This window comes from Pseudopodoces humilis, chromosome 12 (genome assembly GCF_049639895.1).
Source record: "Pseudopodoces humilis isolate 2021_Gansu_Grassland_sample_001 chromosome 12, ASM4963989v1, whole genome shotgun sequence".
In the NCBI taxonomy this organism is placed as follows: Eukaryota; Metazoa; Chordata; class Aves; order Passeriformes; family Paridae; genus Pseudopodoces; species Pseudopodoces humilis.
Genome location: NC_142211.1, coordinates 7,506,730 through 7,524,216, shown reverse-complemented (window position 1 = coordinate 7,524,216; position 17,487 = coordinate 7,506,730). Strand labels below are relative to the sequence as shown.

At 39.7% G+C, this 17,487-nt stretch overlaps 1 protein-coding gene across 1 annotated transcript in view; it reads left to right on the top strand.

Annotated features, from left to right (window-relative positions):
• LOC148183321 (guanine nucleotide-binding protein G(q) subunit alpha) overlaps positions 1 to 17,487 on the top strand; it is a 219,685-nt gene that overhangs the window by 45,865 nt on the left and 156,333 nt on the right. Inside the window, exon 2 of the mRNA XM_088061427.1 lies at positions 2,991 to 3,145. Within this exon, the coding sequence (XP_087917553.1) occupies positions 2,991 to 3,145 (155 nt within the window). The remainder of the gene's footprint in view (positions 1 to 2,990; positions 3,146 to 17,487) is intronic.

The following is a 17,487-nucleotide window of genomic DNA, read 5'->3' as shown; positions in this document are numbered from 1 at the left end:
ACAAAAATGGGGAGTCAAGCATGTAACTGGAATTCCCCATGTGTCAACTGGACAGGCCATTGTAGAAAGAGCCCACAAAACCCTAAGAGTATTTAAGTAAACAGAAAACACCTGAACAATCAGACCCTACCGTTTGATTGCAGCAAGTGTTATTCACTCTAAATTTCCTCAGTTTAGTTGGAGATTTAGACCAGCCCCCTGTGGTAATTCATAATAGTCAGGTAAAGATGCAAGCTACCCCAGAAATTAAATTATATTATGAAGACCCAAAGACAGGTATCTGGGAGGGACCAAATCCATTGCTGTTTAACGGGCGTGGTTACAGTTGTGTTTCCACAGATGCTGGACCACTATGGTTACCTAGCCGATGGACCAAACCAGCCACGAAAGATCTGAAGAACAATCAGAACGTTAATGCCCTCAGTCAGTCGCTGATCGGCTGCCAACTGACATCACAAAAGCAGCAGATGTTTCAAGACTAAATCGTGTTAAATCATAGTCTGTTTGTGAGGGAAACTCTGTAGAAGATCTAAAAGAGTTTAGAGACTCCATCTAACTGTATACAAAACAAATTGTAGTTGTGTGTTTACCCTTTGGGTGGGTTGCTTTCACGCTTAGACTACATGTGTGCCAGAGCGCATGTGTTAAAGGTGGTTAGATAATAGTTTAAGATAAAGAGTTTTAGTTTGTGTGGTAATTGTTATTTGTAGGTTATTGATAAGTTTAGAAAAGATATTAGTATAAGATATAAGTATTCCCCCTTCAAGAGTTCCTGTAAGCATATTTGAAAGTTCATTTAACATTAAAGCCTTAATTGTGATCCTGCAAGCATGGTGTCATTTGCTTAGAACAAACTACTCATGGTAACTGTGCTGTGCATAGTCCCAACAAGGACAACAAGGATCCTAAACAACACCTGCAAAGATTGTTGTCCTTTACCAAGGACTGTTTGGATTTTTCCTTATGCTTTCTCAGGCCAGAGTGAGAAGTTTGTGTGACTTAGTTTCACACAGCCTCTGTATTCCTGCTTGCTTTTTGCATTTAGCATCCACAACACATCATGCATGATTGAGTCTTTTTTTGCATTAAATTTATGCTTTTGCATCTTATTAAGCTTCAGTAGAATTACTTTTGGTTTTTATCAGAGCAAATGAGAAAACAAGCCAATAGATGAGTCCTGGTTTTAAATCTCTTTCTTTTTCACCAAAATTTAGAAGCCAGTAAAAGATAACAACTGACAAAGACTCAGAGAAAGAAAAATTGTAATCTATAGAAAAGTATAGTACCTCTGGGGAACAAGACACTATAGCCTAGATGTAGCATAGACTTGAAATCTGTGTGAAGGGTTATTAGCTTTTATTTTTTAAGAAAAGCAGCATTGTTGTGAAGAGCTGTATGTCAGTAGGATACAAATAGTCACGAGTCTACCCAAGTCTACTCAGGGAACCAGAAACAGTTTTCATTGAGCAAAGAATGTTTCTTTAAAAAGGCTGAATTAGATTTCTGATGTATACGTGTCATTGGTATATATTGAACTTCATTTCACAGGTTTTGCCACCTAGTGCCAAGTCATATTAGTTCTAGGGCAAGACAAACAGAACTGGTAAATAAAATTATTAAAAATCTTGATCTATTTTTTAGTAATTTTATGTCTAAATAATAACTGAATAAAGTAATTACCTTTTATGATGCTCTTGATGTATAATACTTGAGCATCTGTCAATTATGATGAATTTCTGATGAAAGCTTAAGAGCAGCTTTTGAATTGAGTCAGTCTTTTACCTCTGCTAGCATTTTGATATCAGCTGGCCATACTTTCAGAGCTCAAGAACAATAAAATAAATTATATCTGAATATATTGTTGTATCAGTTTGTCACAAGTAGTGAGCAAATACTTGGGGCATCATTCGTTTGGAAGACTTTAAAGGCAATTGAATACATAACTGGGCTTGAGCAAAAAATACAAAATCTTTTGGGAAAAAATATAACTTCCTGTTTCACAAGAGTATTGGCTTATGCTTAGTGGAATACCATTTTTTAAAAATTTTGTTATGACATAGTGGAAACCCTTCATGATCTGTCCAGTTTTGGGATGGGTGAACATGATGTTCCAGAAGAAAATATATTTTGTTAGAACTTGGAGACTTGAGTTCTTATAATAGAGAGTGTATGTTCTCCATGTCTCAAAGACAAACATTTTTCAGATTGAACTTGGGGTTCTTGATTTCCCCATGAGTAGACAATAGTTGCAGGTATAAAATTTTGTAAAGTAATGAGTAGTAGCATTCTCCTGGACTGTCTAAAAAGAGGTGTGACAGGTTGTATGTGTGTAAGCAGGATAAATTACTTCAAAAATAACAAACCCAGTCCTTATTTTATGCACTTACCTGATTTAAAATGCAAAGGAGTCTGTGTCCTTACTGAAATGAGCCTAGTCTGAAATGTAGACTGATTTCAAGAATAGAATCCCTTGGGTTTTTTGTTTGTTAAGTTTTTATCTGTTCTTTTTTTCTCTTAGTGTATGTACATATAAATAAATCTCTTTAAAAGACAAGTTTTCTTCCTCCTTCCCATTCTTTCTGCTCCCATCAAACTGCAAAATTGCTTAAGAGGTTATAATTTAAAAAGCAAGCATATTATATGCCCTAAAATTGGACCTGAAAAATGAAAGCTTTCTTTAAAATTAGTTTAATTAAATATAAATTTTTATATGAACATTTTATTAATTTTAGCTAAATAATACTGGATTAGGATAAGCTTATTCTGAAATAATGGTCCATATACTCATTTATTAATTCACCTTCTCTCATATCATCCCTATTACTATTTTTCTTAGTTTGAACACACGTTAACATCATTCATTCATAACCACACATTGGTAAGATGGCCAGTCTGAAAAATTATTCCTGTTAACCACATTCACAATATATTAACTATTTGTAAACATAGAAAATTAAATAAATTTAATTGTTTTCTTTGTTTCAAATTAGGCACATGCACAGTTAGTTCGAGAAGTTGATGTAGAGAAGGTGTCAACTTTTGAGAACCCTTATGTAGATGCACTGAGAAGTTTATGGAATGACCCTGGAATCCAGGAATGTTATGATAGACGACGAGAATATCAGTTATCAGATTCAACAAAATAGTAAGTATATAGTGGTTACAAAAAACTGCATCTTATTTTCTGTTCTTTCTAACAAATTAATTCTTTTTAACTTTGTATACTATATTTTTGTGTACTTATATGTACCGTTTTATTGTATGTGTGTACAAGTATCTGTGTGTGCATACATATTCAGCACAAACCTGCACTTAATAATGTGAATGTAAAGACTACTGTAAGGAAGGTAGTGTATCTTGTTTAGTATTATGTGTGTTTGTTTCTCAAAACATAACCCTATGATAATTTGAAATATTACATTAAGTTAATTACTAGGGAAGTGCAAAGGTAGACCTCTATGGAATTCATAAAAATTTCAATGACCTTGAACATGTTTTCCTAGTTTAAAATAGAAATGGAATTTAACATTGGACCCTGAGCATTGTCTAAATGTAATCTCTGAGAAATTCAGTTGCTCTGAGTAATATACTACAAAGCTCTGATAAAATTTTTCATCTGGTAAAAAAAAAAAAAAGGATGATGGTAGAGGAGGATGACTTTTTGGTGCTGCCCACTAGAAAAAGTTAGTATACTTGGGTATTAATGTTGTGGAAAAAACTTCCATGATCTCCACTAGAACTTTTAGATTACGTATGGAAATCAATCATATTATGTTGTTCTAGTCTCCATGTCAGGTTTGCATGAAAGGCATCCTCTCATTGAGGAAAATAGAAGAAAGTGAAAGGCACCATGAATGTAAAGTCAATGGAACATGACCCTACACATAACAAAAGTCTGGAGTGAGAATTATCTGCACAGTAGCCTGAGGGTCCTTATCTAGCACAACACTTTATACATGATTGCGTCAAGACAAACTTTAAAATATCTTGCTGATACAGTTTAGGCAGCTAGAGAGCTACTACTGACAGGTTGTTCTATGCAATATGCTGTCCCATAGAGCTGTTTACCTTCATAGTCTATCACTTTTATTACTTATATAGGCATATTTTGGTGCATAGTGGTTCAAAATACAGTAAAATCTCTCTTGTATTGCATGGATTCTCAGTGTCCCCAAATATACAATATTGTGTTTTATTTTTTAATGGTAAGAAAGCTAAAAATCATAGGAAATTACATATAAATGAAAAATTTTAGCATATGTAAGTAGGAAAATAATGTTTTAGAGACAAGCTAACTATACTTTCTGATTGTTTTAATTTTGAAATGAAAAGCAAACATAAATAGAAGGTGAAACAGCTTTTCTTATACTTTGAATTTCTTATATTTGTATGTCCTAACTTTGATTCCATGATAGATATAATACTGATTGCAAAATTGAAACTAATGCATATATTTTAATGGTTGCCTTAGAAGAATACAATAAAATTAATAAGTCTCCAAAGTAGGGAATAGGCATCTGATGTCACTTCAGATCAAATTGTACTGAATCTTAGTTTTGACCTAGTTCCAATGAAATCATCAGCATAGTAGATCTTTTGGGTAGTATTAAAATAGTATAGCTCATTAATGAGCTACAGAAACATAATTTTCATACATTTTCTTCCAGAAAGGAAATATACTAGTTGATTGGTAATTTTTAAAGCTCAGCATATGTAACCATTTAAACAACATGATTTATTGAGGATTTTGTAGATTTTAATTATAAAATATTAGAGTTAATTTTGTGGTGTTCTGCAAAAATTGTTTTAGAACAAGTAATAAAACATTAGAATTATGAAGCACTATATATGAGTCTTTACATGACCTTCTCTTATATTTATGCTTGCAAATAGAGTTTCTTCACATATATAAGTCCAGGAAAAACAATTAGCAGAAACCAAAGAAGCATTATTTAAAAATACAGTTCATATGTCACCAAACAGGGTGAAAGAAACTTATCCAAATTTATTCTTTGATGCGAATAAGCAGACACTTCTTTATTCAGGGTGCTGGGGACGCTTAACAAACAAACTCCATCCATTTAATATATTTTTTCTGCTGAATCATTGTTATATAAGTTCTTTTACATACTATGCCTACCATGCCCGCTCTTAAATTTAACCTTTACATTGATGGGTTCCAATATGTGAAAAACAAGTTTCACTATTTAAAATTTTTTATGAAAGTTTAATAAGAGATAAAAGGGACAATATCTAGTGCTGGGGTGCCTTGGCAAAATACCAGAAGCACACTGTTAGCTTAAAATAAAGATTTTTATATACTTTCACATTACATAGGTTAAATGCATATTAATGAGAGTTATATATATTCAAACATTTCTGTGGGTTTACATGTTCTGAGAATACTTTTGCTCGGTTTTAACTTTTGACTTGTCTGCATGCTATATTGTAGATTAGATCAATGTATTTTATTTCTTCTCAAGGCTCTATTCTGTTGTTTTGACATGACAATAACTGGAAAGTCTGTAGTAAATTTTTCTCCTGATGTCCTGGTTTTTGTTACTGTTATCACTCAGATAAAATAGTCCACAAATGTGAAAAACAACAGCTATTTCACACTATTATTTGAGTTAGTTACACAAATAAAAGCATTTTAACATTTCATAGTTTTTATTTTAATATTATGCTAAGGCCTAATATATGATATATATTTATCACACTACTCTTTATATAAGTTAGATGGTGTGTATATATAAGATGACAGATTATACTCTACTAAAAAGCAGTTAAAAGTATCAAGAAACTTAATCCACAAACACCAGAGATTTATGTCCAAAAAGGAGACAGAGGAGTCCTTTTACTTTATTTGAATAAAGGGGAAAGCCATGGGGCATTCCCCTGGGGTGTCTCAAATTTTTGGAGGACCACAGCCTTCTTTTTATCCTAATTTCCCGGTCACATGTCCCTCTCTCTTTCACCATTGGCTGAGGTACTTGAGAGGTTCAGACTTCCTGGAATGCCTGATACCTAAGATTCCCCTCTAATGTATCACCCTCCCTTTTAATTTTTAATTCTTATGTAATTTATGGTGATTCCCCAGTGTCTCTTTCAATATCCAATTTCATTTACCAGCAAACCTACAGTTTGCTTGTAAAGGCAAATATATTTTTCCGTTCATCAATCAGTGGAATCCATCCCATTGTTTCTTTTATCTCTCAGTGCTAGTTTCATCTATCAGCAGACCCACTGTCGCTAGTGGACATGCAGTATGAAGCGAGGGTTCAATCACAAACAGCAGCCGAGGTTTATTTTCAGGAGGCAAAAGCCTTTATTTTGGGGTTTTCAACCCTTTTTATAAGGTGTTCTGATACAGGTTAACCTGATTGGTACAAGGAACAACACCTCCCTCATCCCATTGGTGGGACAAGAGAAAACCACTCTCAGAACATTTGTGTCATTATTTTGAGAAACCAAAACCTTATTTACACAACAGTCCTTGAGAGAGAAAAAGTTCCCAAAAGACTTTCCCTTGGGAACAGATCAGCCCCTGAGAGCCTGAAACTCTCTCAGGTTCAGAAAATCATGTCCACAACCCACAGCTTGTTTGTAAAGACAAATCCGTCACTCCTCTCAAAAGGAATTATAAATTGTACTATATTGGAATCTTTGTGATTAATAATAATTTGCAAAAGCTAATACATAAATGCAAAAGCCAATAACTATACTTGTCATTTATAAAACAATAGTTAATAACTTCATCAATATTCTTATCCTAAAACAATCATTGTTCATTTCTACTGAGGTCTACTGATTGAAATCCTTAATATTAAAATCAAGATGGGAAGGGTAATGGGTTTCTGTGAAAAACGAGGTTCACTGTTCTGGTAAGAGGTTTAATAAAAACAAAAAGATAATAGGAGACAAAGACAATAAAGAAAAGGGTTAAAAAGGCTGGGTGCTTGGCTCTCTGCCAAAAGCACACCTGGTGCTTTGGAAACACCCTTTATATACCATTTCTACTTCATAGACTTTATGCATATTCAAACTTTTCCAGGAACTATTTTGCATGACCACTCCTTGGGTCTGCCTTTTTAGAGTATGCACGTTTCTTGACTTGTGGTTTTAATTCCTTTCTTATCATCTTTTGATTTGGGCTTTGGTTCCTTCTTTCCACAGGCGGTGAGTGTTGATAGCAGCCTGGGCCCCATCATCTGTTCACTGGAGGTTATCCTGCCCACTCAGGCAGTTAAAACACACTATATCGACCTACATCTAAATTCTTGCTAATAGCAGGAGAAAAAGAAAAAAACTACATTCACATAGCAAAAGCCATTCTAACACTATACCTATAACATTCATCTTAATACTTGCCAAAAGCCAACATCACAATATGCATTTATAACAGTTTCCAAGCAGCATAACTGATGAGCATGATAGTTTCCATAGCTTCTTGACTGAAACTTAAGGGTCCATTAACTTCTTGGCGAGATTTCTGTGGTTACACATTCCAAACACAGTAGTCCTGATATTTCCATACCTTATACTTAACAATTTTCTACTTATAATCAATGATAGCTAACCCTTCAATATGATTTAGTTGATTATTTGACCAAAATATTAATTGCACACATGTTTAGGGATAAAACGTTGTCCTTGTTTTAGCCAGGACAGGGTTAAGTTTTGCAGTAGCTGGGAGGGGGCGTGGGCAGTGCCCGGAGGTTATTCTACACCATCTCACATCGCTGCTGGGGGTGGGGGGACTCCCTTCAGAGGAGAAGGGATTCCTTTAAGTTGAGCAAGTGTGGCAGACAGGGCTTTCAGGATGGGGTAGCAGTCATATCCGGGTGGGCTCTGCAGTGAGCATTTTTGCATGTGAAGCACTCTCTTTCATACAGTTTTGTTGTTAATATTGTTGCTGTTGCTGTTTGTTTTCTTGTCTCATTGCCATTTACAGTAAATTGTTCTTATCTCAATCCATGAGCTTTGCCTTTTGTGCCTCCAGCTCTCCTTTCTGGCCACCTGTGGGGGTCGAAAAGGGGGATGGGGAGCAGTAGTGTGGTTTGGAGAATCTTGCTTCGAGAACTAAATTGGGGAGTACCATTCCTAAACCACAAGAAACATCTAAACAAAATTTGCCAGCTTTAAGTCCCAATGTCACAAAGCAGAAAAAAAAATTAAATTTATTGCTGGGATTGACAAAGCACTTAAAAGGAAGTAAGCATCCAATGTTTACTGACTTGGTGAGATTTCAGTAATTTCATCTGACTCAATATATAAAACTGGAAAAAGTAGTTTGTTTGCCATTGTCATGGTTTTAAAGCAGTAACTAAAAAATTACAAGGAAACTTACTTATTTCTTGCTGTGAGATAGAGATATGGATTAGAACAAGAGCAAAACAGGCTTAAAACTTAAAAGGAAAAAAGAGTTTATTAACAAAACTACAAGAATAAGAAAACCAGAATAACTTCCAGAAAACCTCTTTCTCCCCCACTACTCAACCATTCTCTTGTTCACATGACAACATAGAGACAAAAAACTTGGAACTTTGGTGTTTAAATCAGTCTCAATTCCTGCTAGAGTCTTTTCATCAGTCTTTGTAGAGAAACAGAAGTCGTCTTCTGCTAATCTATGGAGTTTTTCACAAGAAAACATTTTCTGTTATAGCTTTCTATTTCTCTGATGCCAGCTGCCCGGAAAAAAAAAAAAAAATCTGTCATCAGTCCACTCCTCACATTTCACATCACTCTGAGGTGTGTCATGGGCCATGAATCTAGGGATGTCATTTTTAAGGATGAGTTATTCAAAGGCAAAAGTTCTCTTCATCTGTCTCTGTGAGCTTCCCTGGAAACAGAAGTTTTCTCATTGCCTCTCAAGGCCTCAAATCTTCAACTATTACTTCGCCTCACTCTGTTCCAGCACCTCACTGTATCACAATTACTTCACCTTTTGCTCAAAATCCACACTTTGAACACTCTATTCCTCCCAATATACTCTCATGAATTAAAGGAGTTTTTTCAGGACACTATTGTTCATCTCCATAGCTTTAACAGAAAAATATTTCAGCTTAATTAAAGCATCTCCTTATTCTCTACTTCTTCTGAAGCTTAATTATTTTCTTTACTGTCTCTAATAGTTTATAAAATCTCTTTACATGTTGATTACTCTCTTTTTCTTTTTCTGGAAAAAAAAAAAGATTAATCTGCAAGTCTCATCTGGGTAATGAAAAGGTTAAAATCTTGCCCAGGCTTTGTAGATGGTTCTGTGATCTCTGCCGGAGCAGCAGCTGGAATTGTCTGTGATGGAAGATTCTTCTTGGCTGCTCTGGAGAGTGTGGTCACTGTCTCAGCCTGCAGCAGGTCAAGAGCTTTTTTTTCTTTCCTTACTCGGCAGTCTCTGGTGAATTCAGTCACAGCAAAAACTGCAGCCGAGCCAGGGACCGGACTGGCCTGGCCAGAGCCCAAAGAGAAGCCCTGCAGGCCCCATCTCCCAGCTGGGAGCCATGGCAGGCTCAGCCCAGCCCCCCGCCCGGGCCGCATGGCCTGGGCAGGGGGCGGGAAGCCAGCTAAAGCTCAGTTACATTTCACAGCCAGGAAACAAAGAGACAAAGAAATTCTCAGGCTTAGGTCTTAAGGTGGTGTTCACGGGTTGATCTCACTTTTCAATGGTTAAAACTGCTTTCAATTCTTAGAAACGGCCAGCTGTTGGCTAGGGGACAAACTCCCATCAGCCTCCAGCAGTTTTAACTTCCTTAGGTGTTTCTCTTTGTTTTCTTAAATGCCAATCTATCACAGCCATCAGCTCTCTTGTATATGTTTTGAAACGTGTCAATCTTCTTCTTCCTTCATCCCCTTCATGAATCTCTCCTGTAGTCTTGTAAGGTTTTTTTGCCCAGCATTTTTGCAATAGTGGTATTTTTAATCTGTTCAGTGTTGCTTTTTCCCCCCTCACCATTAGTACATGTTGTCTTTCTAAATCTCTTTCCCTGTATTTTTTGTTTCTGTTGTTTCTAAATTCTGTTGCTAGCCTCTAATATATCCTGTAAGTTTCTATACTTTCACTTTCTGCCGTCTTCTGAGCTGCTTTGTCATTCTTAGCAACACTTTTGAAGTTTTCTATCCACTGCTAGTACACTGCAAGAAGACATCTGATAGATGCTCATTTACCAGAAGGGGTGAGAGGAGTGTCTAAGAAAGTAAGTTTACTGAAAGGTGGGAGTTAATTTGAACCGCTTGGTAGCTTGGCAAATGGATTCCGTACTTTCCCCTTACCACTGGGTGCACCAATGATTGTATGTTCATATTGTTTTCTAAGTAATTTCTAGACTTGTATCCAAACTAAAGTCAAGACTGCAACTTATAAAAAGATAGTATTCACTTTCCACATACATTGCTGGGTGACTTACCTACTTATTTACCAATAAACCACTTCCATTTATGGCTTCAAAGATACCATTCACAGTGTGAGACATGTAAACCAAGACCACAGTGTGGATAGCCTGAAATAATAGCTGGGTGAGATTAGATGTTTTTCTATATATAAACTCTACAGACATAAACCCAAATAGAAACCAGTTGCTAGTCAACAGTTTGATTATATCATGGTTTTTCAAAATCTAAAGGTAAGAGAAGCAACAGTTTTGCCAAGAAGATAGTTGTTAGAATTATCATTTCACATTCTTGTTACAACTTGCAGAATTTGTGAAGACTCATCACCTTAGAAAACTTTTAAAATGTCACTGGAAAACTTGCCATAACCTTTCTAAGAAACTTCTTTTTAACTACCCCATTAAATAGATGAGTTATTGTTACCGCTGAAGATGAATAGATAACGCGGACACAGGTCGAGGTGTGGTGAAGGAAAGAGCAGAGTTTATTTTTCCTCCCAGGATTTATAGGCTTCTTACCATGGCCAGGGATTGGATGGTCAGGATAACACTTTCTCACTGCACTGGCCATGAGAGATGCCCATCAGAAGACGTGTAACAGAAAGAATGTACACATATCTATGTTTACAGTTACTCTCCTGGGAAAGTCCTTTGAAAACTATGTTAGCAAGCTCAGAAGCTGAGTTTTCAGGGCGACATCTCACCCTTTTTAGTTTAACAAAAAGAAAAGAAAAAAGAAAAATGAACAAAGAAACTAACAACATTATAAACAATCAAAAAAATAAATAAAAGGAAAATACAATACTCCATACAATCAGAAGGCTGTAATTTCAGGGTGATATCTCACCCTTTCGTTATTACAAAAAAAACCAAACAAACAAAAAACCAGAAAAACAACAGAAACCCCCCAAAAAATAAATGAAACTAATGTCCAACATCAACACCTGCTTATGGATGGCTCTCAATTTGGTCACAGAGTCAGAATCCATAGCCAAATTGAAAGGTGCCTGGGAAAACCTATGAAATGCTATGACAGCAGTCTGTAATTCTATCAATCGGGCTGATCCAGCCTCATGACTCTCTAAAAAAAAAAAACCCAGAAAACAAACCAGCGACATCAATGGAAAGATTAATGTAATAAACTTGAGGAGCAGAAACTGCTCACAGAACCTCCTCCAGCATCTACTGTGCCTCTGGGGTCAGTGTCAGAGGTGACTTTAAAATCAGAGTCCCCCTTTAATAGACCAAACAAGGGAGACTGTTGTGTCGTGGTCAGTCCCATATAAGGACACAACCATGTGAAAGTCCATTAATATTTGGACATCATTCATGCAGTGTCTGCACTGAATGCAAAAAAAAAAAAAATAAAATAATTGCACCTCGAAATGCAGGACTGTTTGTCCCAAAATCATTTTGACCCTCAAATAATTTCAGGGAGGTTGTAGAGACGAGCAGCAGGAAACTGCTCGCAAACTTCAGAGAGGGCTAGAGCCCCATATCATCGGCAAATGCCGGCAAATTTTGCATGCCTTACGGCAAATCTCCATTGATATTTCTGTGTGGGCTCAGCATTAATGATAGCTGGCACCAGAAAGACAAATTTTGGTCTGTCATCGGGATGCAAAGGAGTTGTAAAAAACAATCCTTCAGATCCACAATGAGGACTAGCCAATCAGCAGGAAGCATGGCAGGTGAAGGCATGCTAGCCTGCATCATCCCCATGCTTTCCATCATAGCAGTAACTTTCTGGAGGTATTGCAATAACCTCTACTTCCCAGACTTCTTCTTGATACAGAAAGCAGGAATGTCCCAGGATTGGTCGAAGCTCCAGATCACTGTGATCCAACTGTTCTTGCATCAAGTCACGAATGGTGACTAGTCTAGCATGAGAAAGGAAAACAGAATCTGCTGAACAAAGAGTCAGTCTCAAGTTCTTCTTTGCGTTGAATGTGTCAGCATCGGGTCCATCAGCAAACCTGACAATCGTGATGTCCATGCCAGTGTCAAAACCCACGGAAGCTAATCTCTGACAGCATCTCACCAAGGATGGACAGGGTGCAGACCCATTCACGATGATCCCTGGCTGTCAGAACAACAGTCCAGTGACCCAGGGAGGTCCAGGGAACCAGAAGCCACCATCTCCCCACAGCTGGTTCTCAGCTCTGCAAACATAAAACTTAAAAGGCACAAGATGAGCAAACCCGGGTCCTGCAGGGATAGGAACAGGAGGCAGGAGTGTGGAACCCATGGCAGAAATGCACCCCAGGAAATCCGAATCAACGTTCCCTAGGTGAGCAATGGTGCCTTGGGCAGTGACATTCAACCACGCCACAAGAAGAGCACTCAAGCCCTCACCCACCGGACCAAAGCATTCGGAAGCACATGGAATGCCTGATACACTCAGCTGCACAGTCATCTGACAAGAGGACAAGGTCCACAGGCCAGCCGAAGAGGCTCCAGCAGCCTGGGACCCCTGGCCCGTCAAGGCCACTGGCTCCATCCCCGTGGCATCACCACCTGAGCCAGTGGTAAACAGCTCAGGACCTTGCTCTGCCGCGGCCGCAGGAGGCGGCGGGGGAGGGCCGGCTGCAGCCGCAGGCTCGGGTGATGCCTGGGAACCCGAGGCGGCGGGGGTTTGGAAGCAGTTCGGCACAGCCCGCCTCCAGCGCCGGGAAGAACCGAGGCGCCGGTACAGGCACAGCCTGCGAAGCCGAGGCATTGTCCTCCCCTGCCAGGGAACAGCCTGGGCTCGCAGGAGGGAAAACCGGCAGCGTGGGGTCGGCAGAACCCGGCCCGGCGTCCGCAGCACTCGCAGAACCCACCCCCACGCCCCATGAATCCAGCGCGGGGGGGGCAGTGCTAAGAACCACCCCTAACAGCTTTTCTCCAGGGGTGAAAGGTCCAAGAAGCGGTGCCGGCTGCTCCTGCAGGGGAACAACGTGCGCGGCTGGCGGCGTGGGGCCTGGGCCCGGCCCGTTCCCCACCGCGGGGCAAGGCACGGCCCAGCCGCAGCAGGGACACGGGACAGACCCTGAGGCATCCCCCAGGGCCGGCACGGCCCCCCGTTCAGGCACCCCCCCATCGGTCTGTGCCGGGAGGGCACACGGAAGAGGTGACCCCGCCCCGGGCTTCCACCGCCGGGGCGCGGGCCGGGGCGGCGTTACACCTCCCGGGTCCGCGGCGCCCCGGTCAGCCTGCGGGCAGGGATCCAACCTCGCCCCGGGCCTACACCGCCGGGGCGCGGGCCGAGGCGGCGTTACACCCCCCGGGTCCATGGCGCCCCCGACGGCCTGCCAGCAGGGATCCAACCCCGCCTCAGGCTTACACCGCCGCGGCGCCAGCTGAGGCGGGGTCACGCCCACCGATCCCGCGGCGCCCCTGTTCAACCTGCTGGGGGCCCCGGCGATCCCGGGGGAGCCGACCTCAGGACCCGACCTCAGAAAGCCGCACCTTCGCCAGATCCCCAGCAGCCGGAGCAACCGACCAGCAGAGCCTCGATCAGGGAATCACCCAAAGCGTCCCAAGCTGACTGCGAAAAAATCGCTTCAACCACAGGGAAAAACCCCTCTATTCTGTCATACTCACACAATCGCTGAAAGTCAGCATATGAAACATCAATCCCCCTCTGATCAGACACCGCATGCCATATTTCCAGAACCAGGTCCTCCGTAAGAGAAAGCCCAAAACCATCCATAGCCACAGGCTAGATAGTACCCTGTAACACACGTGCAAAACACGTTGGGTCACCAGATGTTACCGCTGAAGATGAATAGATAATGTGGACACAGGTCGAGGTGTGGTGAAGGAAAGAGCAGAGTTTATTTTTCCTCCCAGGATTTATAGGCTTCTTACCATGGCCAGGGATTGGATGGTCAGGATAACACTTTCTCACTGCACCGGCCATGAGAGATGCCCATCAGAAGACGTGTAACAGAAAGAATGTACACATATCTATGTTTACAGTTACTCTCCTGGGAAAGTCCTTTGAAAACTATGTTAGCAAGCTCAGAAGCTGAGTTTTCAGGGTGACAAGTTATGGCATTGTGTACCTCCAACCAAGGGTTTTCTAGTTGCTACACAAGCACTGAAGATATTAGTTTAGTTTCTCTTCCCTGTGTTTTATTACACTTTGGATAATTAAATATTATTCTCCCTCAAGTTCCTACCCCATTTTATCTATGCCAGTCAGTATTTAATGCATTTTTTTTAGTTATACATATATGGTTATTCTATCATGAAATAGACATACTAAATCTAAAAGGAAGGCTTGAACAAAGGCATGGAATTTGCTGTGTAATGGTGCTTCCTGTAGAAAAACTGAAGATTAAGCAGTTGAACTAGAGAAAATCAGGAAGGCAAATGAGATTGCATTAAACAGTATACAGGATGCATTTCTTTCAAGTTTTGTTTTTTTGGTTTTTTTTTTCTTTTTAATGCAGTACTGAATATGCTTTTCATATCTTTATAATTTTTAACTCCATTTCCCATTTAGAAGTTTTGAAAAATTTGCAGAACTGTTTTTTGGTTTGATGACTTCAGTTTTTTAGCTGCTTCCTAATTTTGGTTTTGAGTCATGTAGAAATTATAAATTCAGAGAAGTAATTATGTAGGATTTGGATGGGATAAGAATAAAAAGAACACAGTGCATCTTTCTTCTACACCTACTAATCTTAGCTTTACTACATTTATTTTACTTTAAACTAAGATTAGATAGTTCTGGAAACTGGTAAATATGCCTCAACTTTTTGTAAGTAGTAGAGAGGTTCAGAGATGCAAACAATCCACAGAGGTTCTGAAAATGCAACCAGTACTTTACATTTATCTTTGCTCACAGCTTGTGTTACTATAGTGGAAATTGATTCCAGTTACTGCACTGGGTGTTCACAAAGAGGATGCTCTTCTCAGTCTGACAACTCTGATGCAGGAAAAATCCTGCTACTACTACTTTGACATTTTGTTTATGTGGAATTTGGAAACAATAAAGTTATATGTATTTTTCAAAAGTGCATAAAAATCCCCTTGCCTTTCAGAGCTTATTTTTTTCTAGCACATGGTAAAAATTACTGCTTGTTTTGGGTAGTCTCATCTGTCAGTACAGTTTTTAGCAAAAAGAAAACTAACAGAATTCCCCCACCAAACCCCAACAATGACTCAGTAAGGGTAGCTCCATCCAATTTCAGAAGAAACAGGTCTCAAAGAACGGAAGTATAATAAATGGAATTAACCAAATCTTAGGGCTTCTTAATCAGATTATTTTGTAGTTTTTTAATTTGAACTGTCAGTATGACAGGTAGTTGTAGAGAACAATAAGTGTCCTTTTCTCCAGATTAAAAAACCCTTGTTCCCTCAGTTGCTTCTCATAAGACTTGTGCTCTAGGTCCTTCAGTTTGCCTCAGCTCATCAATCCAGTCTGCCCAGATCCCTCTGTAGAACCTTTCTACCCTCAAGCAGATCAACATTCCCACCCAATTTGGTGTCATCTGCAAACATACTGAGGATGCACCCAATCCCTTCATCCAAACCACTGATAAAGATATTAAACATGACTGGTCCCAGTACTGAGCCCTGGGCAACACCACTTGTGACCAACTTCCAACTGGGTTTAACTCCATTCACCACAACTCTTTGAGTCCAGTCTCTCAGCCAATTTTTTACTCAGTGAAGAGTATATCCATCCAAGCCATGAGCAACCAGTTTCTCCAAGAGAATGATGTGAGCAATGATGTCAAAGGGTTTACAAAAATCTAGGTAGACAATATCCACAGCCTTTCTTTAGTGTTCTTAGGTGCTTTCTAATGCATTGACAACCCTTGCATCTTTGCTGCTGCATGGATCTCCATCCCCTGCCTCCACTGAAATGGCTAAAGTTCTGTGCGCATTAATACAGGGACATTTCAAATGTACTCCAGAGTACTCAAATGTAGTGGAGCAGACTGAAGGACCTCGCTAGCACACTGTCCCTCAAAGACTGGCATGCTGATTCCAGGCTTATCTATAGCAAGCTTGGTTTTACCCCTTTACCTCTTTAAATCTAGTTTAAAGCTCTTACAATGAGCCCTGCTAACTCTTGCACAAATATTCTTTTTCCCTTTTGCGAAAGATGTATCCCATTTGACACAAGCAGGCCTAGAGTCATATGGACTGACCTGTGATCAAAAACCCAAAATCCTGCTTGTGACATTAGTCACAAAGCCAGGTATGGATCAGCTGGCTCTTCCTGTTTCTTTCCTCATCATTCCCTGCAACTGCAAGGACAAAGGAAAACATAGGACCTTCCATTCCCCACAAGAGAATCTGCTATTGATATGCAGAAAGAAAACTCTATAACCCACAGAGTAAGTTATAAGAGTAGGTATGAATTTATTCAGCACTGAGGTGCATGGGGCGTATCTTCCCCAAACATTCACACCCTGGAGACTTGCCCCTCTCTTTTTAGTCTCTACAAACTAGGGTTACACAATATGACTAATACATATTCATTACCTAACCTCGCCTGTCCCTGCTACATATTAAAATTAGCTCCACGCCTCTTTGGGCTGCACACTGCTCGTTGTTGGTCACTCTGGTGGTCATCTGAGGGTCTTTGGGATGAAATCAGCGATTTTCCTCTCAGTTGAACTTTTCACCTCATCTTCTTGCACATGCTCCTTTTAGTCCTTTGATCATCTTTAGGACTTTGATACCATTTCTTCCGGCTTAGGGGTCCAAAGAATCCCTTAATTCTGTGGTGCCTTGGTCCTTTCATCCTGTTTGTGTATTCTAGCTCTTTATCTTGTAGTCTTGCCCTCTTCCTGGTCTTGTGGGAGCAGTAAGCATTTCATACGGGTTTGACAGCCCCCTCTTTTAGTCAAAGCATTACTTTATGCTTGATTCCTAATTCTCAATTTCTCTGTTTCACTATGACAATAACCTGCCTGTTTTTCTTTATGTAAGTGGTTTGGATATGGTGCATAGGCCAACTTAACCTTGACAGCACTTCTAACATACATGGACCATAATCCTCACCATTGTTTGATTCCTCTTGCAGATGCTCATACCTATTGTACAAGGACACCTGGGAAGGTGAGGTAAGCACCGAGGAGATGCTCCTGCTGTATCAAGC